This window comes from Lacerta agilis, chromosome 1, assembly GCF_009819535.1.
Source record: "Lacerta agilis isolate rLacAgi1 chromosome 1, rLacAgi1.pri, whole genome shotgun sequence".
NCBI classification, from domain to species: Eukaryota; Metazoa; Chordata; class Lepidosauria; order Squamata; family Lacertidae; genus Lacerta; species Lacerta agilis.
The window spans coordinates 13,249,753-13,276,349 of NC_046312.1; the positions used below are offsets into that span (position 1 = coordinate 13,249,753).

At 43.4% G+C, this 26,597-nt stretch overlaps 2 protein-coding genes and 1 non-coding gene across 3 annotated transcripts in view; 1 reads left to right on the forward strand and 2 right to left on the reverse strand.

Annotated features, from left to right (window-relative positions):
- TDRD9 (tudor domain containing 9) overlaps nucleotides 1-25,241 on the reverse strand; it is a 78,945-nt gene extending 53,704 nt beyond the window's left edge. Inside the window, exons 1-3 of the mRNA XM_033138755.1 lie at nucleotides 25,045-25,241; nucleotides 6,590-6,690; nucleotides 2,041-2,141 (exon numbers count right to left, since the gene is read on the reverse strand). Coding sequence (XP_032994646.1) covers nucleotides 2,041-2,141; nucleotides 6,590-6,690; nucleotides 25,045-25,199 — 357 coding nt within the window. The 5' untranslated portion in view covers nucleotides 25,200-25,241. The remainder of the gene's footprint in view (nucleotides 1-2,040; nucleotides 2,142-6,589; nucleotides 6,691-25,044) is intronic.
- On the reverse strand, nucleotides 6,214-6,287 carry TRNAI-GAU. Its single transcript has one exon. It is a non-coding gene; the product is annotated as a tRNA-Ile (tRNA).
- Nucleotides 17,406-20,831, forward strand: RD3L (retinal degeneration 3 like). Its single transcript, XM_033138733.1, has 3 exons — nucleotides 17,406-18,080; nucleotides 18,717-19,023; nucleotides 20,191-20,831. The coding sequence occupies exons 2-3, from the start codon at nucleotides 18,725-18,727 to the stop codon at nucleotides 20,486-20,488; spliced, it is 597 nt and encodes a 198-aa protein (XP_032994624.1). The 5' UTR covers nucleotides 17,406-18,080; nucleotides 18,717-18,724; the 3' UTR covers nucleotides 20,489-20,831.
- Nucleotides 25,242-26,597: the final 1,356 nt, after the last annotated feature.

The window sequence follows — 26,597 nt, forward strand, 5'->3', positions numbered from 1 at the left end:
CACAACACTGCTAGAGTGGACATGAAGGGGGTCTCAGTCCACCAGCTGGAACTTCCTGTTTATTCTGGGCTGGGATGGGCTTCCTCTGTGTAACTGGAGATGGGTGTGGCCTCACCTGTGCAGGTAAACACAAAATCCCTGGGCTGGCCACCATCTTTCTCTCTTTCCGACCGTCTTTCAACAGAGCAACATGTGCTTATGCAAGCTGCTCTCTTGGCCTCCAGCCAAGAGACTAGAAGGCACTATCGCCCTTAAGGAATAGCCTCCTAATGTATATTATATTTTGTAAGCTAAAAGTCTGCCTTCTGGGATCCGATTGTGAACAGATGATATCTTGTAAGTAAACTCTTTATATGCTTTTATAGAAGACTGTGTCATGTCTTATCGTTTAGGAGGGATTAAGGGGAAGATACCAGGACAGTATTATTATAGAGACTCCAGCGAGTCTGAGCAAGCTTTCTGCTATGTGTGTTTACAAAGGGGAATGTAAAACTCTGCTAAGTTCCAGGACTTGTTAACACAAGTTGGAATAGGATATAATAAACAATATATCCTCTCCTGCATCCCTAAACATTCCCACATCCTTTAAGTCAGGGGTGGGGAACCTGTGACCCTCCAAATGCAGTTGGACTCCAGCTCCCATCAGCATGCCCTCTGGCCAGAGAGGGCAGAAACTGCAGTCCAGCAAACAATGAGGCCAGCAAACAATCCATTTCAAATCCTATGCTACTTCAAATCCTATGCATGGCCTTGCCTTACTCTTTCAGTCCGTGTTCCCTTGCACATGACCTTCCATTGCAGGGTGTTGGACCAGGGTTAGAAACTCAGATATATAAACTAGACGCCAAATGGCTCCTTAAACCAGGGTTAGACTCACCAAAACGGAATGTCTAGCAGCTGCCATTTTGGGGTCAGACAGCTCAAAAGTTGTATTTTTCCATTCCAGTTTTTGGTTCCTGAAATTGGTTCCAATTGTGCAGATAAAATATCAGGGGTGGAATTCTACAGGATGCGTCGTTGAGTGTGTGAAAACGGGCGAGATCCAAGGATCCTCAGGCATGCACCTCCAGATGGTGGAGACACCAGGCGCCATCCTGGCACCCAGGCATCTTCACTTGGTCACAAGTGGCCGAATTTTGCCCGGCGAATTTCGAACTCTGAGTTGGGACTACATGACCCTCCACACTTCCAACTCCACAGTAGGGTTCTGTGATTCAATCCCAGCAACTTCAGTTGCCATAATTTCTTCCCTGACACTGTCCAAAATGAAAAAAGCCCATGTCCTTGCTGAATATTACCAAAGCATAGATTGCTACAGTGAGATCCTCTTTACCCAAAAAATTATGCAGTGGGCACACTAAGATTTAATGGATGAAAAGGAATTGATGCAATGGCAGAAACTATCTGGGGCATCCAAAGTAAAGGGGGGGGGGCTAATAGTGCTCAAGTTGTGAACCTATTCCTTAAGTGGCATTGTGATGCTCATTCAGAATAGGCCAAAAAACCAACTCCCTGGTCCATTAATCTCATCTACATGCATACGTGGGTGGCGCTGTGGGTTAAACCACAGAGCCTAGGGCTTGCCGATCGGCAGTTTGAATCCCTGCGACGGGGTGAGCTGCCGTTGCTCGGTCCCAGCTCTTGCCCACCTAGCAGTTCGAAAGCATGTCAAAGTGCAAGTAGATAAATAGGTACCTCTCCGGTGGGAAGGTAAATGGTGTTTCCATGCACGGCTTAGTCATGCTGGCCACATGACCTGGAAGCTGTATGCTGGCTCCCTTGGCCAGTAAAGCGAGATGAGCGCCGCAACCCCAGAGTTGTCCGCGGCTGGACCTACCTTTACCTTTACATGCATAAACAGAGAAGCTTGAGACAGATATACATGAGAAGAAGCTATTAATGAATTACAAACACCAAAGGCAAGAAAACCCTTTACAATACCTGTTTTAGCGCAAGTGAAAACCAAGCAGACAGTAGCTTGGCAATGGGAGAAAGACAACACAGCGTAACTTTATAAAACCAAGATGCAACATCATTTACCTCTTCTCTGTATCTTGATATGGGCAGATCAGGATAGATGTAATTGCTGACTGGTATGCAAGTTGCAGGACTGGATTCACACTGGGATGGTTGGAGTAGAGCTGGAGACACAGTCAAAAAGGTTAAGAAAATGCATGTCAAGTCAAAATGTTAACCAAGTCGGGTGGGCAAATTTGTCAGTTTCTCATTTTTTCCAATCTTAAATTCTGTTCTCCACATCAGTTTGAAATAAATAAATAAAAGTCCTTTTGAAAATCCATCAGCTTTTAAAGCAAATTTCTCCCAATGTACACAGGCTTATATGCAATTTTACCTAAAATACAATTATTAATTTTTTTTGCAAAGCAGATTCTACTAAAATAATCCATGTTCGTATGCTGTTTTGTATGCCAAGACCTGGCTTAGTTACATGAACTATGTTGCCTCTGCATTTATTAAAAAGATGCTCTTGCATCCGAAGCAACTTTTTTGAAAAAAGCACTTTGCTTACTCCTGTTTATAGCTGGCTATAAATAATCTGGATTCATTTCTGTTCTATACATCTTTTGAATCGTTCACCTCCTCTGCGCCCACCCCCACAAAGAGTATTCTTTCCCAAAAAAAATCCACGCTTTGAAATGAGGATTAACTGGATTTCCTCATATTTGCAGAGCTTGCATTATTCATGGCTTCTTGAAAGATCTGTTTTTTTCTGGTGGCAAAAATCTGGACTTTTTGAAAGCACACAGACAGACACACAAGCAAAATCCTTTGCCCTTGCTGATACAATGTGTAAATTATTGGAGAATACAAACAAGATTTGGCAGCTGAATCAGCTGCAGACTTCTACCAAGTATTATTTACAATCCTATTTCCCAAAATTACATGGGGGAGAAAAAAAGACCCACTTGATTTAGGGGAACTTAAATTAAAATCCTGTTTAGCCAGGTATTTGATGGCCAAATGTTCTTATTTTGTATTTTTATATAGTGAACTGCCCTGTGATCTTTGGATGAAGGGCAGCATACGAATTAAATTAGTAGTAGTAGTATTAAATATATAATGTTCTTTGCAACTTGAAACTATTAGATGTGAGGGTAAGTGACTGTTCAAAATGTTTTTACTTGTTCTCATGTTCTTAGATGGTTTCATTGTTTTTAAATGTTTGAAACGTGCTTTTATTTTTAAATATTATTGATTTAACGTTTTGGCTTTGCTGCCCTGGACTCCTCTGGGAGGAAGCGCAAGAATAGAAATGTAAATAACAACAATAGTAAATAAACAACTACCTGTCATTTAGAAAATACCTGAAGGCAGCCCTGTTTAGGGAAGTTTTTAATTTGTGACTTTGTATTGTATTTTGGTATTTGTTGGAGGCCGCCCAGAGTGGCTGGGGAGACCCGGCCAGATGGGCGGGGTATAAATAATAAATTATTAGTAGTAGTAGTAGTAATATTTTAAAAAACCAAAAAACTGAGTCCTAAAATGGCTTTCCTCCGAAAGTATTATAATGAGCATGTGCTGAGCGTCAAATAGCCCCACCCACAGAAGCTACATGGCACCCTGGTGTGGATGGAACGACGCACAATATTGATTGTGTACAAACTGAACTGAAATTCCGCTTGCAGTTTACAACAGAAGAGCCACAGTAGGAGCGGTATACCTGTCTGGAATCAGCCGGAATGCAGCAGTCTGGTCCCTAACTGAGAAGAGTGCAACAGCCCAGCTTGAACAACCACACTTCAGTTTAATACTTCAACCATACTTCCATCAGATTCGGCTGGTGGCCCAGCTGTGCCCTTATATGGACAGGGATAGCCTTTTTTTTTTTTTTGTCCATGCTCTGGTAACCTCTCTCTTGTGAAACACAGCAAAGTAAGAAACAAAATAGAAAATTCTTTCCAGTAGCACCTTAGAGACCAACTGAGTTTGTTCTTGGTATGAGCTTTCGTGTGCATGCACACGAAAGCTCATACCAAGAACAAACTCAGTTGGTCTCTAAGGTGCTACTGGAAAGAATTTTCTATTATTATTTTTTTCGACTATGGCAGACCAACACGGCTACCCACCTGTAACAGCAAAGTAAGAAGAAAACTTAACAGAATCAGAGTGTCGAAACAAATAGAAAATTCTTTCCAGTAGCACCTTAGAGACCAACTGAGTACCAAGAACAAACTCAGTTGGTCTCTAAGGTGCTACTGGAAAGAATTTTCTATTTTGTTTCGACTATGGCTGACCAACACGGCTACCCACCTGTAACTAGAATCAGAGAGTGGTCATGTTCACACCATTCACCTACTGTCCATGCAGCTAAGTTTCTAAGGAGGCTCAGAGCAAGTCCTTGCTTATGGGAAGACCTGAAGGCTTACTTTAAAAAAAAAAAAAAGCATCTCTCCTTCAACCGGTCATAATCCCATGTCTGAGATTCTCCCTAGCTTCAAAGTCAGAAAGAGAAATTGGGAGTTGGCAACAACTCACTCGGAAGTAAACCACTTCCTAACCTCTTCTCTGCTTAGACGAGAAAGGTGAGGGCACACACCGGACTGTTACAGGATGTTAACAGGAAATTATGGTTAACTCAAGACTTCCTACACTTCACTGATGCACACCATGAAGGGAGGAAAGAAGCAGATGTATGAACAGGGAAAAGGCTGATGAATGTCTCAGCTTATTAAGTCAAGGCATGAACGTGCAACTTGGGTCACTGTGCTGTTGCCCAGGCTGGGTGGCCATCTGCCATGTAGGCTTTAACTGAGATTCCTGCATTGCAGAGGGTTGGGCTAGATGACCCTCAGGGTACCTCCCAATGCTACACTTTTTATGATTCTGTGATTCTAAAACTTTATATATATGCAACTAGTCTTAACAATCAGTCCCCTTCCAACAAGGTGAATGGCATTTAAAGGTGATTAACTTCAGCTAGATTGTGCCCCTAATGAGCAGTAATACGTGTCTCCTCCTTTTAATAACATTTTCTGGCCAGGATTCTTCTTAATATAATCCTTGGGAAAACTCATGTGCACTACAGCATTCTGTCACAACAGTACAATGCTTGCTGGCTACCCAGCCTCTGGCAAATTCAGAGATGTCAGTATGGAAACATCAACAGCTCTGCATGATTTGACCAGTGCTGGAAGATATTTTAAGCTGCTAGGAGAAAATGATTCTGGCAGCATTGGAAAAATCCCAAGAGATTCATTGCCAGGTGCCTAGAAGTTGGTTGGTGACACCCAGGATCCTGAATTTCATGTTGTTTCTAAGCTCTAAGTAGGATCTATGGGGGAAATGTTGACACTGGGTCTTTAAGGGCTTAATATTGGCATCCAATACAAATTTCTCCACAGCACAAATGGTTGCCAGGGAACACATTTTTTCTTCACACAGAAGTGCAACACTCACCCTCTTGTGAAATGTGACACAGCAAAGTGGGTAGCATTATAAGATGGTGGGGGTTAAGCCAGTGAGCCCCCAAACCTTTGATCAGGGTAGGGGCTGAGACCTCTTGTCAAGTTTTGCTAAGTTTACAGCTGTGGGTGAAGTTATTATGGGTGAAGTTGAGGGTTCAGGCCGGGGAGAGGCATTTCTCACGTAGAATCCTCTTGCCTTTGCAGAAAGACAAAAAGGGAAGACCAAACCAACTGCCCTCAAGATTCTGTAGACTGAACCAACTGTCCCAAGGGTTCTGTGGACCCTGGGAAACATATAACTTCCTCCTCCATGTCAAAGATAAGCAAATGTGATCGCTTCAGGAGCGGGATCAGAAGAATTCCAATGGACTTGGGCTGAGGGGAGAATCATTCCTCCCACGATTCCAAAACTGTTGCTACATCCCTTCCTTTGGGCCAAGGAAAATCCTCATAACAGTTTCAATGGTGATGGATCAGCTGGTGGTAAAGCATGGTCCAGAGAAAACTGGCCTTCTGCAGACGTGATGCTTGGACAGAATGCAAGGTATTTCACCTGTTGGGTGGCAAACGATGAAGGAGCACTGCACTCTGCTCACCCCAAGTTACTGTTGAAGACACTTAACAAGGCACCCCCAAACTCGGCCCTCCAGATGTTTTGGGACAATTCCCATCATCCCCGACCACTAGTCCTGTTAGCTAGGGACCAGACTTCATCACAGAATCATAGTGTTTGAAGGGACCCCGAAGATCATCTAGTCCAACCCCCTGCAATGCAGGAATATGCTGCTGTCCCATACAGGGATTGAACCTGCAACCTTGGCGTTATCAGCAACAGGCTCTAACCAACTGAGCTATCCAGACTTCCACCAGCCCCAACTAACATGGTTAATACGCCGGGGACAATGCGGAATACAATCCAGCAACCTCTGAGATCATGCATTTTCAGTCCAGGAAAATACGCGCTCCTCCTGTTTATTCTTGTGCACAAGTGATGCACATGTACACAAACACACTGCAAATAGGCACCACTTCAAGTTCACATACATGATCTTAATCCAGCCTCTACCAAATGCAGCATTTCACAATCCCTTCTCACAATTTACGCATGGCTGCGTAAGGTGTCTTTAAAGATAAGGAGGAGAATATATATATATATATTTTACCTGGTTCACAGGGAGGCCAACTGCTGTCTGATGCATCGAGTTCATCGGACTCCAGTTGTCTGTATCTTTCAACATATTCAACTCCAGCACTCTGTCGAGCTCTGTCAGGTGGGAAGGGAAGACAAAATACAGTCTCACTCTTATTTCATAAACTCAAATAAAACTTTAATTTTTAAAAAGTTTTACAAGTTGTGTGTCTTTGTCTCGCAATTTGATATTTTTACACGGTTCTGTATGTACTGTGGCATTTTATGTGTTGTGACTTGCAGTTGTTTTTATCGATCATAGATTAGCAGTTACTTACTGCAATTGTAAAGAGTGAGTTTCTGTTTAATTATTATTTGCCAATGCTTTGAGAGTACAGTTGTACCTTGGTTCTCAAATTTAATCCTTTCCAGGAGTCCGTTCAATTCCCAAAACGGTTCGAAAACCAAGGCGTGGCTTCCGATTGGGTGCAGGAGCTTCCTGCACCCAATCAGAAGCTGCGTTGGACGTTCGGCTTCCAAAAAATGTTTGCAAACCAGAACACTCACTTCTGGGTTTGCGACATTCGGGAGCCGATTTGTTCAACGACTAAGGCATTCGACTACCAATATTTTATTGTGTGCTATTGTATTCTAATCAATTATTAAATATTACTTTGTTTGATAAAAGTCATTACATTTTAAAGTTATGCTTTATGGTGAATTTTTGTATTGGGTCAGATTATTATAAGGTGTGTGTTGTATATTTTGTTGCCATAAACTGCTTTGTGCATAGTAATATACAAAGGTGGTATACAAATCAGAAGTGAAATGAAATGGGGCACTCCTGTTAAGTGATGGAGAAGGATGCAGCAAGTTGTAAATGGCAACTGGGGATGCTCACTGGACCAGGTTTGGTCCCTGCACCACAGGGCCGGTCCTACCATTAGGCAGACTGAGGTGATTTTCAACTGTCATAAAAAGACCATGAAATTACATGCAATCTATCATTATTATAATAAACATCATATTTTTAAAGTCATGATACCTCAGGTATCATAATAACCTGAACAGTTTTGGACATATTATGCCTTTCTGCCTCAGACAGCAAGATGCCTTAGGCCAACCCTATGTGAAGATAAAAGTAAGTTTTCAATTCTTTTCTATTCTGGTGTAAATGATACAATAGTAAGCAAGCATTTGTTTAACCCAACGAGTTTTGCTGAGTGGGCTGGGCTTTTTTTAAAAAATCCAAGGGCTTTAAAAACTATTTCCAAGCAACTCTTAAGGCTATTTTTCCCCCTTGCCTGCTTGCTTGCTGGTATCAAGAAACAGCTATTAAGCACTAACCACAAAAATAACATCAAATTAACGAAAGGAATGCCAGCTTGTCCCTTCAGAGGAATTACTGGGAGGGAAACACCATTTAACACTAAAAATAATTGGCACATTTGTACTAAATATACTCCCACAATAACACGTTAGGCTTTAAATGAATTCACGGATTTCAAAAGGTCTTCCCTGACTTAAAGCTATGAAATGACCTCAGAAAAGGTTGTGAGCCAGTGCCAGCAAAAGGGGGGGGGTAGAGAACTGAACCCATACAAAGGAAACATCAGAAACACATAAGTACATATTTCACACATATACATCATACATATTTCAAAAGTGAGGAGAGGGATATACAAATGGCACAGCTATAATGTTCACATTTCTTAAACATCTGCACTGCAATTTTTATTATGCTATGCAAGAGATGCAGTTGCAACAACTGCACACAATGAAAAACAGGGACCACCCCAGTATATGAAGAATTTCTACTATCTTAAACAATTTCTCATCCAAAAGCTGGAAGACTTTGCGGCTCTGAAACAATCTCACTGCAAGAAGTTGCTGTGGAAGTTGAAGAGCTAATAAATGAAGGCTTAATCTAGACAAGGCACTGATGGCTCCCTAGACCAGATGGATCCATGGCAGCCTGCTCAAGATGGGGTTACACTCCTCCTGAAGGAGCAGGTACATAACTTGTAGGATCCAGATCCAGGTGACCTCAGTGGCTCCGACTTGTGGTTCCAGCTGTGCCCCTACATGAACAGAAGCAGCCCAACCTCTGCTGTCTATGCTCTGGTAACTTCTAGGCTGGACTACTGCAAGGCATTAATATGTTGAGCTGCTTTTGAAGACAGCATGTAAACTGCAGCTGACCCAGTCAAATTACTGAGTGAGGCAAGATGGATGGAACATATTGACACCAATTCTGGCACTGGTTTTGACCTATGAAGCCTTATACCGCAAGGACAGCGTCTCCCCACATGAACGAACCCAGACCCTGCGATCACCACCAGAGGCCCTTCTTCATGTGCCCCCTTCATGGGAGGTTTGGAGGATGGCAACACAAACAGGTGGACTTTTCAGTGGTGGTCCCGCTTATGAAAACTCCACGGGGAGGCACACCTGGAGCCATCTTTATCCAGTCTTAGGTGCCAGGCAAAGGCTTTTCTTTTCGCCCAGCCTCTTAGCCCTTAATCTGAAGGATGGCATTGTGGCCTCTTAGCAGGGCAGGACTTGTAGCCCTGCCTTTTGGTTTAACTGTTTTCAGTCCTTCATTTGACTTTTTAATTTTCATTGTTGTTTTTAACAGATGTAGGTCACTTTGAGTTAGCTTTTAAGAAAAGCAACTAACATAGTAAATAGTGGTAGCAAAGTTCCCCAAAGGAAAACAAAGGTTTTCAAACTACACATCCAAACTCTCGTTGCACTCCGAAGAAGACACCTTTGGGGTTGCATCCACCAGCAGCACAAATCAGTGCCACTTCTCCAGTGCCAAAGCAAGGGGTTCCAGTTCTCAGAGTGCTACACAATCAGGATACTGGTTCCTGCGGCTGGAGTAGGGTAGCAGATTTCAGCTTCGCAATGAATGAAACATAGTTTATTGGAGATCTGCAATGTGGCAATTTAAGGGGGGAAAGGCCCCCCCAAAATGAAGACTGAACGAAAACCTACACCAAATCCATTAAACACCAGAACTTAATATATAAAAACATGTTGTGGGACTAGCTATTCTAACATGGAATTTTCAACATACAAGATGGCTGGTCTTGACCTATAATGCTCTCGATAATATAAAGTGACAGGGTGCTAAGGCAGCACATGAACAATGGGAATTTAAGTGGAAGTAGTAAGATGTACCAAAGCCACTGGAAATCGTAACTCTGAATGCAAGCACTTGTGACAGCATCCCATCTTCCACAAGCCTGGATATTTCTGAGGCCCTTATTTTTCCACTTTAATACCCAATTCTCCAACCCTACATCAATGTTTTTGTTAGCAAGAGACTAGGAGTTTTACTTAATACTGATGCCAGCATCGATCAACCCAGAGGTTGTGCTTTCATCTGTATGGATGCTCTTACAAACACTGCTCCCATTCCAGCACCAGTGTCTTCCTCATCACTCACAGCTGCTTCAGTTATAGCTGGCGAAGGGCTGAACAACAATGTTAAGCGCAGTGTGAGGTCACTGCTGAAAGTGGATGCCCCGTGTCAAATTTGCCCCTCCCCAAGTTTACACTGAGGTGCACGTACCTGCCATTGAAGCAGGTGCCTATTGGGACTGATTGGGCAGAAGTTCAACAGTAGGGGGAGCCAGAGACAACGAGAGGCAAAAATGTTGTTTTCCTTTTGATTAATTTACTCTGGTGTTGGGGGATGAGTGTTCAGACTTGTGAGGTGCCTCAGGGTTCTGTCCTCTCCTCCATGCTTTTTAACATCTATATAAAGCCGCTGGGAGAGATCATCAGAGGGTTTGGGCTGGGTGTTCATCAGTATACGGATGATATCCAGCTCTACCTCTCTTTCAAATCGGAACCAGTGAAGGCCCTGCGTGAGTGCCTGGAGGCGGTTGAAGGATGGGTGGCGGCTAACAGATTGAGGTTGAATCCTGACAGAAGTACTGTTTTGGGGGGGGACAGGGGGCGGGCGGGTGTGGAGGACTCCCTGGGGCAACTGTACCCCTGAAGGAGCAGGTGCGCAGCCTGGAGTCATTTTGGACTCACCGCTGTCCATGGGGGCGCAGGTCAATTCTGTGTCCAGGGCAGCTGTCTACCAGCTCCATCTGGTGCGCAGGCTGAGGGCCTTTTCGGTAGTGGCGCCCACCCTGTGGAACGCTCCCCCCCATCAGATGTCAAGGAAATAAACAACTGACTTTAATAATATTTTATGAAGTCTAATGTTTTACCATTTTTTACATGCTGTAAGCCACCCAGAGTAGCTGGGGAAACTCAGCCAGATGGGCAGGGCATAATTAATATTACTACTACTACTACTACTACTACTACTTTAAATGTGTACTAGTAGCGATTTCCAGAAAAAGAAGTGCCGGAACTCACCGCCACAATCGCCAACGCCGGCGCCATCTTGAAACCAAAATCACATGACTAGATGCTGGGCTATACCGTCTTATAGGGAGATTCGGATTAGTTCCCCCCTCAAATCGGTGCATCACAAAAAGGATGAGCAACACAGTGCACCAATATGGGGTTGCCCACACTTGCCTTACTTTAACCTACTGGCCGACAGCTTCTTTTCTTGATTGGCTCCTGACGCTCTTCGTGAAAGAGCCCCCGCCCACCCCTCGCCGTTTCCGATTGGTAAAACGTTCACTCTTTCAGCATCGATTATTCTGCAACTGCGTCTTGTTGCCTTCTTTGGTAAAGAACACCTGTTGGTGCTACGCAGGGTTGCACGAGCCTAATCCGGCAGCGATACTCTTGCTTTGCTTTTGACGTGTGTGTGGGCAGCCTAGCAACGTCGGATCTCCCACCGTGCTTTGCGCCGCTGGCATCACCATCACTCCCCACCATGCTCCGGGGCGCGAACGCTCAAGGCAGGGAGGATGGCGAAGGTGGTGGTGGCACAAGGCAGGGGCCAAGAAAGGATGCCGGAACTGGGTTCCGGCACGTTCCGCCAGAAGAAGAAAAAAGCACTGTGTACTAGACATGGCAACGGCAGCAGGTCTCTGAACTATCCGCCACTGGAGAAAATGGGAGAGTGCTCTTGTGCTCCTAAAAGACAACTCCTGCTGGATCAGGCCAAGGTCCTATCTAGTTCAGACTCCTGTCCTCACAGTGACCAACAAGATGCCTCAACAGGAAACCTGCAAGGAACAGCATTCTCCCCAACAACCTTCCCTAAAAACTGATATTCAGTGACAAATGCCACCTTTGACATTGGTGGAAGTACACAGCTGTCTTAGCTAGTGGCCACTGAAAACCTTATCATCCATGAAATTAATCTAGTCCTCCATTAAAGCGATAAAAATCTGTGGCCTTCACTACATACTACAGGAGTTCCACCATTCAACTATGTCCTGTTTGATTGCCTTCCCAAGTCTTCTGGCTGGTCACTGTGGGACACGGTATGTGTTACTACAGGGGTCAGCAAACTTTTTCAGCAGGGGGCCGGTCCAGTATCCCTCAGACCTTGTGGGGGGCTGGACTATATTTTTGGGGGGGGGATGAATTCCTATGCCCCACAAATAACCAAGATGCATTTTAAATAAAAGGACACATTCTACTCATGTAAAAACACGCTGATTCCTGGACCATCCACGGGCCGGATTTAGAAGGTGATTGGGCTGGATCCGGCCCCCGGGCCTTAGTTTGCCTACCCATGTATTAGTATACATGCCTTTAGTGCAGGAGTCAGCAACCTTTTTCAGCCGTGGGCCAATCTACAATCCCTCAGACCATGTCGTAGGCCAGACTATATTTGGGGGGGGGGGTGAATAAATTCCTATGCCGCACAAATAACCCAGAGATGCATTTTAAATAAAAGCACACATTCTACTCATGTAAAAACATGCTGATTCCCGGACGATTGGGTCACATCCGGCCCCCAGGCCTTAGGTTGCCTACCCCTGCTTTAGTGTGATCCAGCAGTGTTGCTATTATATTAACAACAACAACAACAACAACAATAATAATAATAATAATAATACACTCGCTGAAGAGTTTTCAACTGATGTAAACGGCAGACAGGGGCTGTGGCCTTTCCTTTAGTAGACAAGGTAGCATTCAAAACTGGAAGACGCTTGAATTCAGCTACTAAAATAGGCTGATTCGGGAAAGGAAGGGGAGGAATGGAAAACTCATTAATTCAAAAACCCTAATGCGCCACTGCATTAACTAGCGTGACGCGTACCTTTTCAGAATTTCAAAGCTTCAGGCTTAACAGTTATAAATATTGAAGACTATGTAGAACTGCAGAATAAAATCTAAATTCTTAACCCAAAAGGGGGGTGGGTTTCAGTGCTAACTATACAAGCTACGTACAAAAGGTGTGCAGCTTACAGGCCTTGCATTCAACCTGCCCAGTCACCACTTCTAGGCCCAGAATGACTTTAATATTCCCTGATCTCACAGCCATCTTATTCCACAAATTTCTGACCATAGTTTATCTGTTGAGTCTTGCCTACCATTCTCATTTTTTCCCTTGGAAAGGACCACAGCATCATTTAAGTGAAGGTTTGTTTTGAGGAGGGAGGGGGAAGAGAGAAATCAATCGCAACTCAGGTACACACCCCTTGCTTCACTTCTGAATGTGAAAAATATATAGAAAAGAACCCCTTGGCAGTTAAAGAGTTCTCTTGAAGGGCAAGCTCACATTTGTACATTATAAAGCCTGCAACACCCCCCACCCCCCACCAATGAGATGGCCATCAACTTAACCTTGTCAGTCAGCTGTCATGTCCAGGCTTTCAGCTTTCAGCCCAAAGCAGCTCAAGCACATAGCCAAGACATGTCAATCATAAGCCCTAAATAGGACTACTAGGGGTCATTCTGACATAGGAATTGTACTGAAGAGTTTTAATGTCTCCATTAATAATTAGTCCAGGGAGTTTTAAAATTTGCAGGCCACAGACCACCAGTGGTTAGATCGCACCTAGAAAGACCACAGAAGACACTGCTGATGGTTTCTCTTGAGTAAAAAATGCTGGTGACTGTAAAATAAAAACTTAAGACTTCACCCCTCTGATGCAGCTGTACGCAACACCAAACCTATAAAAGGTTATGGGATTTCAGCAGGAACATACTGGATACACACTGATTGGAAATGAAGCAGTGTGACTGCCCCAAAACTCTTCCAGGAACAAACAGCACTAAAAGTGGGATTACGTATGACCACCTTGATACCATCATGATCACAAATCGTCACAAAAGCCTGATAAACAGGACACCGGGAAACACCCTTATTAATGCAATCCGAGTGTTGTGCTACTGCAGCAGTTCAGTGCCAACTTAGCTTTGAGGCTGTGCTATTTGGGTTTCATACACTGTACTATTTTGACCAGGCATAGGCCAATTCGGCCCTCCAGATGTTTTGGGACTACAACTCCCACCATCCCTAGCTAACAGGACCAGTGGTCAGGGATGATGGGAGTTGTAGTCCCAAAACATCTGGAGGGCCGATTTTGCCTATGCCTGATTTTGACTGACAGATTGCTTTATTGTTTGTTTTGTAAACCGCTGGGACCAGGCATGATGAAAACTGCTCTCTCTACACTGGAAATAAATAAAACTGCAGCCCAATTTTTAAAGTGTTTGGTTTTGTTTTTTTACTGTCAAGGAAGGACAATTTCTACCTCTAGTGCAAAGCCTATTATGCACTTTAACTTTGGGGAAGTGGGGGGGGGAGAGCAATTGGTGCTCTGTCACAGACAGCGACACATCTCAGGCCAGCCTTGCCCAAAATCCAGGCAGCCTACCTGGGATAAGAGTCCTTTTTTATACTGTGCCCCCATCTCCTTCTAATCTAACCACAATTTTCTGTGACTTTCCCCGGCTTCCAAAGCTATTTAAAATTTCTTCTTAAGAAGGCACATTTGGTCCATAGAACATTATGTCCAACTTCTACCTAGTGCCATCACCCTAGTGCCTCACAACATTGGAAGTTGCCTTATACCCCATGATGCTTCTTTTCAAAATAGCCCAATACTGCCTACTCTGACTGGCAGCAGCTCTCCGGGAACCTAGGCCAGGGGTTGTCTACACAGCAGAAACAGGTGCCCGTGTCCCTGCAATTACCTCCCATGTGGTGCCTGATAAAGGTCTCGGCAAATAATCCCCTCAAAAATACGCCGTATGCGAGAGCCTGTTTGCTCTGGCCTCTCCTACGCATGCTCCCATTTCGAAGGGATGCCAGAATGGGGCAAGCACCATCCCTCCCATTTTGAACAAAGAAGAGATGCAAAGAGCTTCTCTCAGGGAATGAATTGGGTGGTGGCTGATGTAGGTGTCTTTTTTGCCCACCAATGTGTGGTGAGGGAATACTATATTGTGTTGCCATTTCTTTTTTCCTGCTCTTTTAGATGCAGCAGACGTTTAGAGTTACGCAACACCCACCACGGCGGCCATTTTGTGGCACTTCCCCAGAAAACATTCATTAGTCTGCGGGAGGGGGGGGGTGTCTCTCTTTTGGTTTTGCGTTCTTATTATGCCTTTTGTGTTTTTATCTGCTTTGCTTCCATTTTGAGCCACCCTGAGATCTACGAATCAAGGGTGCTATACAAATACTAATTAAAAGCCTTCATCTAGTACAGTTAATATAGCACATATGTCTTTAAAAAGCAACAAAGATAGAGGGGAAGCCTTATGTAAGTAAGGAGGCCAGCTCTACTTACTGCTCCAGATTAAAAAAAATAAAGAAATCTTAAGTTAATACTTCAGGCCATGAGTCATTTGCCAGCTGAGATCAAGCAGAGTTGTTTTCTTCATAACGTGCTACAAGAGAGCATCACTTTATCTGAAACAAGGGAGGGACACTGAAATCGTAGCAGGTTTAAATTTGCCTGCTCCGCAGATTTCAGAACTTTTTGTCTGTTCGTGTCAGGACCAAGTAGCACAAGCGAACTTAGCAAAAGTTGCATCGAAACACATTTGGAGACGGTAGAGTATCGCTGCACAGCAGAGAGTCACTTTCAGTAATGTCCTCCTGGTTATGACCACATGGCAACAGGGCCATTACAAAAAGAGATTACAGCTATTTCACCCGCCCCACCCCGCAAAAAAAGCGTGCTAAATTACCCCAAAGCCAGCATGGTATAACAGTCTGGGTGTCACGCCAGGGTCAATTTTGGGAACATGAAGTGCAAAGAGAGCATCCAGCCCTTTGAATTCACACAACCATAAATTATTTCATTATTAGTTAGCACTTTCTGAAATGATCTACCTACCTATGAAAATACATAGGGGTGTGTGGAGAAGAGAATCCAGTTTTTCCATGGAAGCATTAGCACTTATGCCAACGCAGCAGGTCTGTCAAACTAAATTCCTACCTGAGCTTTGCTTTGCTGCATCCAGCCATTGGGGGGGGGGGGGGAGGAATGCCAGACATTTACAATTTCTACCCACACTATAGACATTTTAAGTAAACCTATTATCTCCAGCAGATTGCTCACTGAACATACATGTTACAGAATTTACTCAGTCCTTTTGCAAAAGAATCGCATTCTCCAAGGGAATGTGTAACAGGGTAGTGGTTTTCTTAAAAAAAGAACTTTCTAGTTGCAGTACAGGTTTCTTTTTTTGTTTTTTACAAAAATAAAAATAAAAAAGAGTGCAGGGACCCTGGCAACTCTGCTGGAGAAGTTGGCAGGGAACATTTTAATTCCATCTGAAATTTTGCAAAGGCAGCTGTGGCACTGGAAGTCCAGTCTCTTCCCCGTTTTTTGTGTTGCTGTTTTTTTTGTACTGCCCCAAACACAATGCAATGTGAAAGCCTCCCTATTGAGGATGATTAATACTGACACCTGAATTTTTCCAACATATAAGTAACATCGGCTTTAATAACAGCCACACACGTCACCCTTTATATTGCATGACATCCAGGCCAGATCTGCATGGCCGTTCTACCACACGACGCAGTTCAATACAACACAACGGAGGGGGAAGGGGGCTGGCTGGGAGAGACCAACACTTATAAAAGAGAATATTGTCACTGAAAATTACAGCAGCGGGAGGGGAAAACGGAATAGACTTGTATTCTACACTTTCTGTTCAGGTTTATGGTAGGAAATGCAATAAAAGGTTTGGCAAAACGGCCATTTAAGACTTTTTGCACGAACAACACATATAATGAATCTGAAAGGGGGTATTTCTCCCCTCCCCAATCAGCCAGTCAGCAGAGGCAGACTAAGGAAGAAGTCATATTCACATAATGGAGGAGAAAAGTCTGCAGTAAGACCTGGGTATTGTTTCTTAAAAGAGTCTGGGATCTAGGTTTCTTGGAGGGGGCCATCGTTCAATAATTAAGATCGTGTTTTGGAAGCAGAAGGCTCACAGGTTTCCGGGCATCCCCTTTTGAACAAAACAGGTAAGCCAAGGATAAGAAAGCTCTCTCTGCTTGAGATCTGGAAGGCCACTGCCAGGCAGAGAAGAAAACACTGAGATAGGTGGACATACTGAAGACTGCCTCATCCTAGGCCAGGCTACACGCATTTACTTCCAAATCCTAGCTAGGATTTTTATTTTTCAAAACCAAGTTTCTCATGGCTTATTGGAGGTGCTAGCAAAGCAAGCTGCTTCTTTAAATACCTTCATCATGTTAAAAAAAAAACCCCACAAAACCGTTAACAGCTGCGGACTATAAATAAGAACTACGCAAATACTAAGAGATTAATTTAATCAGGGGAAGTATAGACTAGGAATCTCTCTGTGTGCAAGTAGCCCTCAACTGGCACAAATCCAGTTTGGATAAGCTATCGCAAGGCTGTATTGGTTTGTTATATATGTGTGTATTAACTGTGGATAGGTAAACAGAGCAGCTGCTCTGACCTGTCCTCTTCTTCCTCTACCCCAAGTCTAACAGGAGGGGACAAAGGGGGGGGGGGGAATCCAGCATCAAAATGGCCTGAAAGTTTAGTTCGACAACGAAAGCAACGTGGTTATTTTTAGAGCACTACAGGCATAGAAATAGAGCGCCAAACTGTGACCTACAGCTATGCACATCCAAGCATCGCATCATCCAACCGACAGTCTTAACTTTAGCTAGAAGCACATCTGGCATGACTTCAGACCATCGTTGTTCATCCGGCTACCAACAATAACTTTGGATGCGTATCACAGCTGTAACAAGCTTCTGAAATCCTCGCCCTTGCCTTTATTTTTTAAAACAAAACAAAGCCCACATAACAGATCAACTACTGCTCAAGACAAAACTGTATAAAAGTCAGAAGCCCTGAATGGACTTTGGGAGAAGGATTTCGGAAGGATCCACGTCCAAGTGCACAGGCTCTCTCTCCTGTAAGAAGAAGCAAATTAAGCAACCTCAGAAGCTGGAAAAGGATGCATGTGCCATCTTCAGTGCTCTTTTCTCAAGTGGGTAGAGTGAGGAATGCTTGTCTGCTTTTTTACAGAATGTGCAACTGCCTGTAAAAGAGAACGATGCTGGAATAAACAGCCTTCACGTCGAGCAAAACTCATCCACAGCCACATTGGGGAAAGATACGCCTTTCAATAAGTACAGTAAGTAGGTGAGTCATTTCACTCAAAACTTAACAAAATGAAAATTAAAAGCACAGTAGTTGTATTGACTTTAGAAATTGTATTGACTAAAAATGAAACAAAGGATATAGAAGCCTCAGAAATGACCAATGTCGTGCATGGGAAGGGTAGTGATCTGGACTTCCAGATTTCTAACAGTTTAGTAAACTGCAGGAATCCACATGTGTGTCTGTATTCATGTTCTGTACATGCATATCTTAATAACTGGAACCATTAAATTCAGTGGAAAAACTTTTCTATCTCTGTGCTGTAAAAGATCACATTTGTGAAGTTTTTGGGCTTTGCTTAGCTACCTCTTCATATAGTGCAAAAAGCTTACACATAAAACATACACACAGCATAATCTGACCCAATCCAAACATTTTTGAGTCCAATTGGTTGTAAAGGGGGAGCAAGCTGATATGTCCAGATTGTTACCAAATAGTGTGAGCCTATAGATGTCTACTCAGGTACAAGGCCCACTGAGTTCAATGGGCCTTGCTCCTAGGTAAAGTGTGTACAGGATTTCCGCCTCCATGTGTCAGATTGTGTGGTAATTTACGCATGTTGTAACTGCACCAAACAAACCTGAAGGAAAAACCTTCTCTCTCATCTTTTTAAATCAGCTGCCAAAATGCCATTCTTTGGCTGGATGAAATGGCCAAAAAACTATTCCTACAAGACCGGACAGTACCCTGGCTCAGAAGTTGTGACCAAGACCCTCCTGAGGGAACTGAAATGGCACCTCAAGGAACGCGAGCGCCTGATACAGGAGATAGAAAATGAACAAAAAGTTCAGAAAACTAGTGTGGATTACAACTGGCTGAAGAGCCAGCAAAGTCCTCAGATAACTATCCCAGCTACTGAACAAAGACAGCTTGAAGTCCTTTGCTCCCAAATCCAACCGTGCCAAACTGGAATCATTCTCAGCAGGTAACACCGTTTTATTTACCTAGTGTCTGCAAAAAAAATCAAGTACTGTAAAGACTTTTCCTTGCAGTTTCATCTTAATAATGCTTCTGGAAAGTAAACCCCAGGTAGATAGTCCTCAGTGTGGTTACATGGTTCATTGCAAGTATGCTCTCTAGACTCTAGCCTTAGCTTATCCCTCCAAGTTCAATGGGTCACCTCAAGCTAAGTGTGCATAGGAGCGATTTTGACAAATTTAACTGTACAAGTTAAATGCAGGTTGATTAACTTTCAAGGTTTATCTGTTCCCAGAATGTGATGAACAAAAAGTCAATGCTAAAGCCTTCTAGAAACAAAACTTTAGCTTTGCTACACAAATTCAATGCCTATTAAAAGGTCGTTATTATTTAAAAATCAGGTGCATGCACTATCTTTGCTAGACATGATATGTATCGACATATGAATGAACTACCCTTCCCACCAGTGTGTATAGCTTAAAATTGGCTTGGTTATCACTGTGGCTGTGAAACTAGTGACTCGCGATCCAAATTCATACACTTGCTGGTAAAGCGAACATGTTCTACTCACAAAAGCAGCCTATTAAAAAAAGCTCTCCATTAAAACATTCCTAATTCTATACATACAATTTTTCACCCACAGGTAGTGTACAGGAATTCAAAAAAGAAAATCAGAACAATCCTATGCTCTCTTTTTGAGCCCAGTAAAAGGCTGGAGGGCAACGTCAGTTTGAATCAACTTGCTCAGACAGCTTAATATGGGAAGGGGGAGAAGAACAGCTTCCACTGTTGTATGACATCAAGATGTATTACAAGCGCCATTCTCCCCTTTTTCTTGATGGTGTCTTTAGAAAGCAACCACAAAAAGGACAGAACACCTTTCTCTGCTGCCACCAAAAACAAAAACAGATAGAAGCAATAGGCACATACCAGCAAATTCAGGTTGCTCATGTACAGTTGATTGGGAGGTATCAAGCAACAAAACCACTTCCCCAAAACATCAGACTTTTGCAATAAGTGATGGGGAAAATCTACTGGAAATTCCCTTCCATGCAATAGCCAGCAAAGGAATCAGAACGAATGCTCAATTTAATTTAATTTTTTTAAAAAAAGTTGTCTGGAAGCAACCTTAGAATTCAGGTTGTTTGGGTTTCCCCCCTCCTCTTCTTTCTAGATTCCGTGAGGTTCTGGCAGAAAACGACGTTCTACCTTGGGAAATTGTGTACATATTCAAGCAAGTTTTAAAAGAGTTCCTAACCAATCTGGAGAGAGAGGCTCAACAGGAGCAGCTGGCCGACGTTTGGAATACAAATTGCTCCATGCACTTTGCAGCACCTGGCGACAACTCAGGCAAAACAGACAAAGAGGAGATCCCGACTGTGTCTAGTTATGTTGACAAGAACACACAGGGCATGTTTCCAACTTTCTCCCACAGAATTTGGAATCTTCCCTATTACTACCCATCAAGTTAAGTTTCCCTCTCTTCCCAAGGTTGCCTCCGATATCCCTCGGTTACCAGCTTTCAGCAAGATTCAACAACTCTGAAGAAATCACAAAATTTTACACCACTCCAGCCCCATTGCTGCAAATTCAGAATGTTAAACCTGTTACAACTTGCATATAATTTACAGTCCTTAGGATAATTAGAATGCCAGCCTCTTTCTACTGTTTTGCTAGCTAACCATGTTGTGTAAAAGAACCTTCCTAACCCAATGCATACTGTAGAGTAGACCTTTTTAATGAGATGTCCGAAGTATGCTGTTCATAATGTTCCTATAAGCATGTACGGTAGCAAACTTCAGTTTGCAATATTTTTTAAATGAAATCACTGTATAAATAATAAATTATTATGTTAGAGAATAACTACCAGACTTTTAGAAGACAACTGAAGGCAGCCCTGTTTAGGGAAGCTTTTAATGTTTGATGGACTACTGTATTTTAATATTTTGTTGGAAGCCGCCCAGAGTGGCTGGGGAAACCTAGCCAGATGGTCAGGGTATAAATAATAAATAATTATTATTATTACTGTGAAAAGCAATAGCAACGAGGGAAGGGGAGATTGTTCTGTCGTCGGCAGGCATGCAAATCCTTCCCAAAGTAAGTCATTTACTCTCTGAAATGAAAACTCAACAGTAAAAAAGGGAAAAATTAAACAGCCTTTCCTCTTATTTATAAACGTTGGTCTTCAGCAGATAGGAAGCACTCTGGTCTAAGGCAAATCACAAAACAATGGACACCACTATTTGCTTTTTCAAGGAGAGGCAGGGAAAGAAAACAACAACCAAGGACAGTACTCATTTACTATTGTTAATAGTTGTGTAAGAACGATGCAGCACTTCCACACCGTTTAACAAATTTAAGAGCTCTGATCTTCTCTGCTTCTAGTCATCCTAAAGTAGAAAAATACTGGTACCTAAAGGGGAGGGCGGGCATGAGGTAGAAATAAACCACAAGTCCTATGCTGCAGTGTGGGGTTAAAAAGTGGATTACAGATCTGTTAAGTCTGATTGCCACAGCACATGGCAGCCTACACAATTTTTGTGAAATAAAAAAAGGGAGGACAGGTATCTGATCCAAAGGAGCTTAAGCATTAACCAGGGCTACAAACCCCAAAAACTGAAACCAGCTAGCATCTGGTTCTTTGAACACATTTGATGTGGAGTTTGGAAACTTTGGAGTTTCAAGTTTTTCTCTACCTCTGCTTGAAATTTAAATAAATAAATACAGTCCCTGCATGCTTCATCCATGGTCGTAATACTTATTTTTCTGTGGTTTAAACAGGCTTACGTTACCTTACAAGACTGTATTTTCTAATACAGAGTTAATGGATAATTTAAAAAAATAAAAGATTCCCTACACAGCAAAATTCCAGGTTAGATCTAGAAACAAACCAACTTGTGATACATACGTATAAACACTCCAATCTTGCTTGCTTTTATATACATGCTGCTCGTCTGTTTTTAAACACTTCAATATATGCTTTTCCCCTCAAGCATTTGTTGTGGGGGGTCATGCAGAAGGGCTGTCCTCCCCCCGCCCCCCATAGCTTGAAATTGACATGTGGGAACTGTGGCCACAACTGACATAAGTAGAGCAGAAAATCAATGAAAATAGTTGCCAGAATTGACTTTTCCGCAAACATATCCAAGCTAAATTTAACTCCCACCATTACGGAGCAGCAACTAACACGCGTGCAATTTTAGGGTTATGCTACCAGATAGCAAAGGCAAAGTCGAGAGGCAAAATCTGCAATCCTAACCCCACTTCACCTGAAAATAAGTCCCACTGAATTCAATAGGACTTGCTTTTAAGTAAAAACGGGACTCTAGTTTCCTACTGCATACACACATTTCTTCTGCCCCAATGCCTAGGATAAAATAAATTGTGCAGGTTGAATCCAACGCACTCCTAGCATGAGGAAAAAAACTGTTCATGCAAGCAAGCTGATCTCTAGAGTTCCGTCGATTCCCCTTTGCAGCACGATCTTGATTTTCTGCCTTTTACGCACCTATCCTTTTTATTTAAATAAAGCCCTCCCAAAGAAATGAAGGCTTATTCCCCAAAATTTATCTTCCAGACACACACACCCCCAAAAAACCCCTGCAACAACCTACGGTTCCACAGCAGGATATGCAAAGACCTCCACAAACAGTAGTGAATGTGCAGCCTGCAATTATGGTGTTGGGAGGGCCAGAGAATCGATGGCCCTGTAGATAGCATTGGACTACAAATCACATCAGCTCCTTATAATCACTGCCAGTGGTCAGAGATATCGGGACCAAGTCCAATACTCTAACCACTACACCCAACTGACTCCGACCTGTTGACTGAATGGAGGGGGGTGGAGAGAATTTCTCTCAGCTGCTATCGTACTGTTAATCCTTGGAAGAGAAGAATGTAAGCAGAGCCCTGCTGGATCAGGCCAAAGGCCCAACAAACCCCACCTTGGGCAAAAAATCCTGCATTTCAGGGGGTTGGACTAGATGACCCATGTGGTCCCTTCCAACACTACAGTTCTATGATCCTATTCTCACAGCAGCCAGCCAGAAGATGCTTGCCTGTGGGGGAACCCAAAAACATATATATCATTTTCCCTTCCCACTCCCACATGCCTCTCTTAAGTATTTTTTACCCCCCTCTTTTAATTTCTTCTCCCTTTCTCCTTTCACACTCAGCTTGTACCTTATTCCCTGCCCCCAAAACTCCCATTTATTCCACCATCCCTCCTCTATGATCCAATTACATTTCTGCTCCATCCCTTCCCTTTTGGTTTCCAGTCTATTGTTATTATTAGTAAATATTAAACCTTTTCTCACACATTCTAATTTACTTCACTTCTTCCTCAAGCTCTTTCCTCACTTAGGAGAGAGAACTTTATAAATCAGTCTTGTGACTTTTGAGAGAGAGCACACACCTGTCAGGTTTTATTTGACCATGACATACCTTACCCACTGGTATTTTTAAATGTATGCCGCTTAAAGAATCCTGGCTTTGAAGTTTTGAACTGTAATTCTAATTCATACATCTTAGATTTTAATTTTATTGACTCCCATGTTGCTGTTGTTGCTGCTGCTGTTTTTAGATTATTGTACGTTAGCTTTTGCTTTCATTCCAAAAACTGTCTGCAGGGCCAAAGTGGGCAAGTGAAGTGCTGATCACCTGGTGGTAACATGATTAGCTTGGAAATCAAACAATCTATCAAGTAAGTACCTAAGAGAGCATATCAAAAGCACATCTAGTCCAGCATCCTCTCTCAAAGGGGCCAAAGAGATGCCTTCAAAAAGGTCACAAACAGTAGTTAACACATTAGCCATGTTACCAGGGAGCATGGGCATAGTGGGAGTGGGGCAGGGAGGGGCAACTGCCCCCCCCCACCAATAAAAATAAAAATAAAAAATACATAGCTAACAGTTTCTGCCCGCCCCAACAAAAGGCCTGCACCCCCCCCCAACAAAAATCCTGGCTATGCCCATGCCAGGTAATCAGCCTCAACCACCTGCTTTTCCCGGCGACTGAGGTGGGGTCATACCCCTAAAATACTCCCCCCCCTTTCCCCTTCTGTTTCTAACAAAACACATAACATACACTCTGGGGCCTCAAATGTCTTTAGAGTACTCCTAAGAGGCTATTTCTCTTGGACAGTGGGCTTCACACACCTGCCTGCAATGAGGAACAAATAATCTTAACAACAAAAGCAGCAATCCTGCCCCCCTACCTGGGAGTAAGGCCCCTGTGAACTCCACAGCACTTACTTCTTGAGTAAGCACATACAGGATTGTGGTCCAGCCTATTTATCCTTACAAAGCAGTCCTGAAGAGAACACTTCATCAGCTGCCTGGAATATTTTATTGGAAAAAAGCAATTTTTCCTTTGAACAAATTAAATAATCTATGGCTTTTTAACCTGCGGGGGGGGGGGGGTATTTTTACTATGTTACACATTTTTGTGTTTTTATACAGTATTGTAAACTGCCCTGTGATAACGGTAAGTAATAAATAAAAATAGATTGTGCAGATTAGCCTGCAAGCCCCCAACTCTTCTAAGGGATTAACGTACTCCAATAATTATTATTTATTAAATTTGAATGCTGTCCATCAAAAAAACCTCTGGGCAATTCACAGCCTAAAAACACAGAATAGAACCACAAAAACAGTACATAATAAAAACAAGAACAAAACAAACCAGTAAACACCCCCCTCCATATATATCCCTGGGCTCCTATGGAGAAAGTTGTTCAGCTTTTTTTGGGGGGGGGGGTGTTCTTACAAATAAAGCTAATAAATAACGGTAAATTACATTAAGGTCTTGTTAGCTACAATAACAAGCTCCCCCCTCTTTTTTTGTAATGTACTCAATACTATTTTTTTGTTCCTTTTTGTTTTCTACATGGGTACTGTTTCTTGTTGTCTTATCTTACTCTGTGCACGTGTCGTTTTGTGCTTTTTCATTCTTTCAGTAAAGCACACAAAATAAAATAAAATATAAATAAATAACGGGGAGCAACAACCTGTCCCGCAGAAATACATACGCATTGGCAGAAGGGGCCTGCTCTTTCGCAGACCCCCCCGGGCTGTGAGCCGGTCCACCAGCCTGGGGCTGCCCCCCCAAGAACTCTACTCCGCTGACGGCCTTGCCAATGGTGAACCAGTCGCTGATCTGGTCCAAGGTGAGCTTCCGCAACATCTCTGCCCCCTCACCAAGCCAAGACACCCCAGCAGGGACAGCGCCCACGTCGCCACACAGCACCCCTTAAGAACCCAGGTTAATTGCTAGGCGCCGCCCCCAGCCACGTGCCAAACATTCCGCGGGCAGAATTCTGCAAGTCCTCTTTAATGGGCGTGGCTTCCGGTACAGAGCTCTCCATCGCAGATCTGCTCAGAAGTAACTGCCGCCGCGTTCAAACTGGGCTTGCGCCCAGTTTAGTCGCGCGCGCGCACGTGCGTACGGACTGCACAAGCCAGTTTGAATCCGAAGTCCAACTTAAACTCAAGCGCGTTTAGGCCTGCTGCAAGCAACCTTGCAGTACAACCTTCTTTCCGCACCTTTACTCGAATGTAAGCCTTGCAGTGTGACCTGCGTCATTTAGCCTACCGTCTCACACTTGCTTAAAACCATCCGGTGAATGTTCGTGTTTTTGCAACCGGCTGCTCTTTCCTCCCTAAATTGGAAACTGCTGCAAAGAGCTAAGGGTGTGTGTTTGTTGGACTACAACTCCCATCAATGCCTAGCTAGCAGGAGCAGTGGTCAGGGATGATGGGAACTGTAGTCCAACAACTTCGGGGGGGGCGCAGTGTTGATGAGAAAGGCTGACAGGTAAAACCCACAATATACGGTTTATCTATACTTCTGTGGTCGTTCTCGCAAAATGCAGTTATCTCGTCGCTTTTTCTTCCACCCACCGGGAGTTTACTTCTGAGTAAACGTGCCTACGGGGTCGGCTCGCTTTTACTCTTTTCTTTCGCAATTCTAAATAAAAATGCAATTACCTTCTGCAGAGTAAAGGGGGCGACTAGTCTTTTGGGGGATGGAGCAATGCAGCGGCGGATGGAGCAATGCAGTGGGGACCACTTTGCACTCTTGCACGCACAGCTGATCTCCAAGGATGTGTCATTCTTCCAGCTAATTAAATGAAAATCTGATCTTCCGAGACTAGACGATTTGCATCCCATCAGCTTGCTTGCGCTGCACGGAGGAGTTTCTACCCAAATATTTTTATTTGTATTGCTGCTGCGCTATTATGGGTGGATATATTATTATTAAATTTCTATACTGCCCTCTTCCAAAGATCACAGGGCGGTTTGCAATATAAAAACACAAAAGTGCATACCATAATAAGCCACTCTGCTAAAGGGAAAACATGCACTTCGTACGCACTTTTTTAGTTACAATGAGGTTAGCAGGCAGGCGGCAGTCCAGTTTAGCCCACAAACAGCGCCATCCTGTGCAGTGTGGTACAGCGGTTACAGCATCGGACTACAGATGAGGAAGACCCACCCAGGTTCAAGGAATACCCCCCCCAAAAAAAAATCTGTAATGATGCTCGTTGGGTGATCTTAGGCCAGCCACTTGTTTCTCAGCCTA

Bases quoted from the DNA above. Each gene is read 5' to 3' on its own strand.
- RD3L (XM_033138733.1), top strand. From the start codon at position 18,725: ATGCCATTCTTTGGCTGGATGAAATGGCCAAAAAACTATTCCTACAAG. The intron at 19,024-20,190 runs GTAACACCGTTT...TCTTCTTTCTAG, and splicing joins ACTGGAATCATTCTCAGCAG to ATTCCGTGAGGTTCTGGCAG.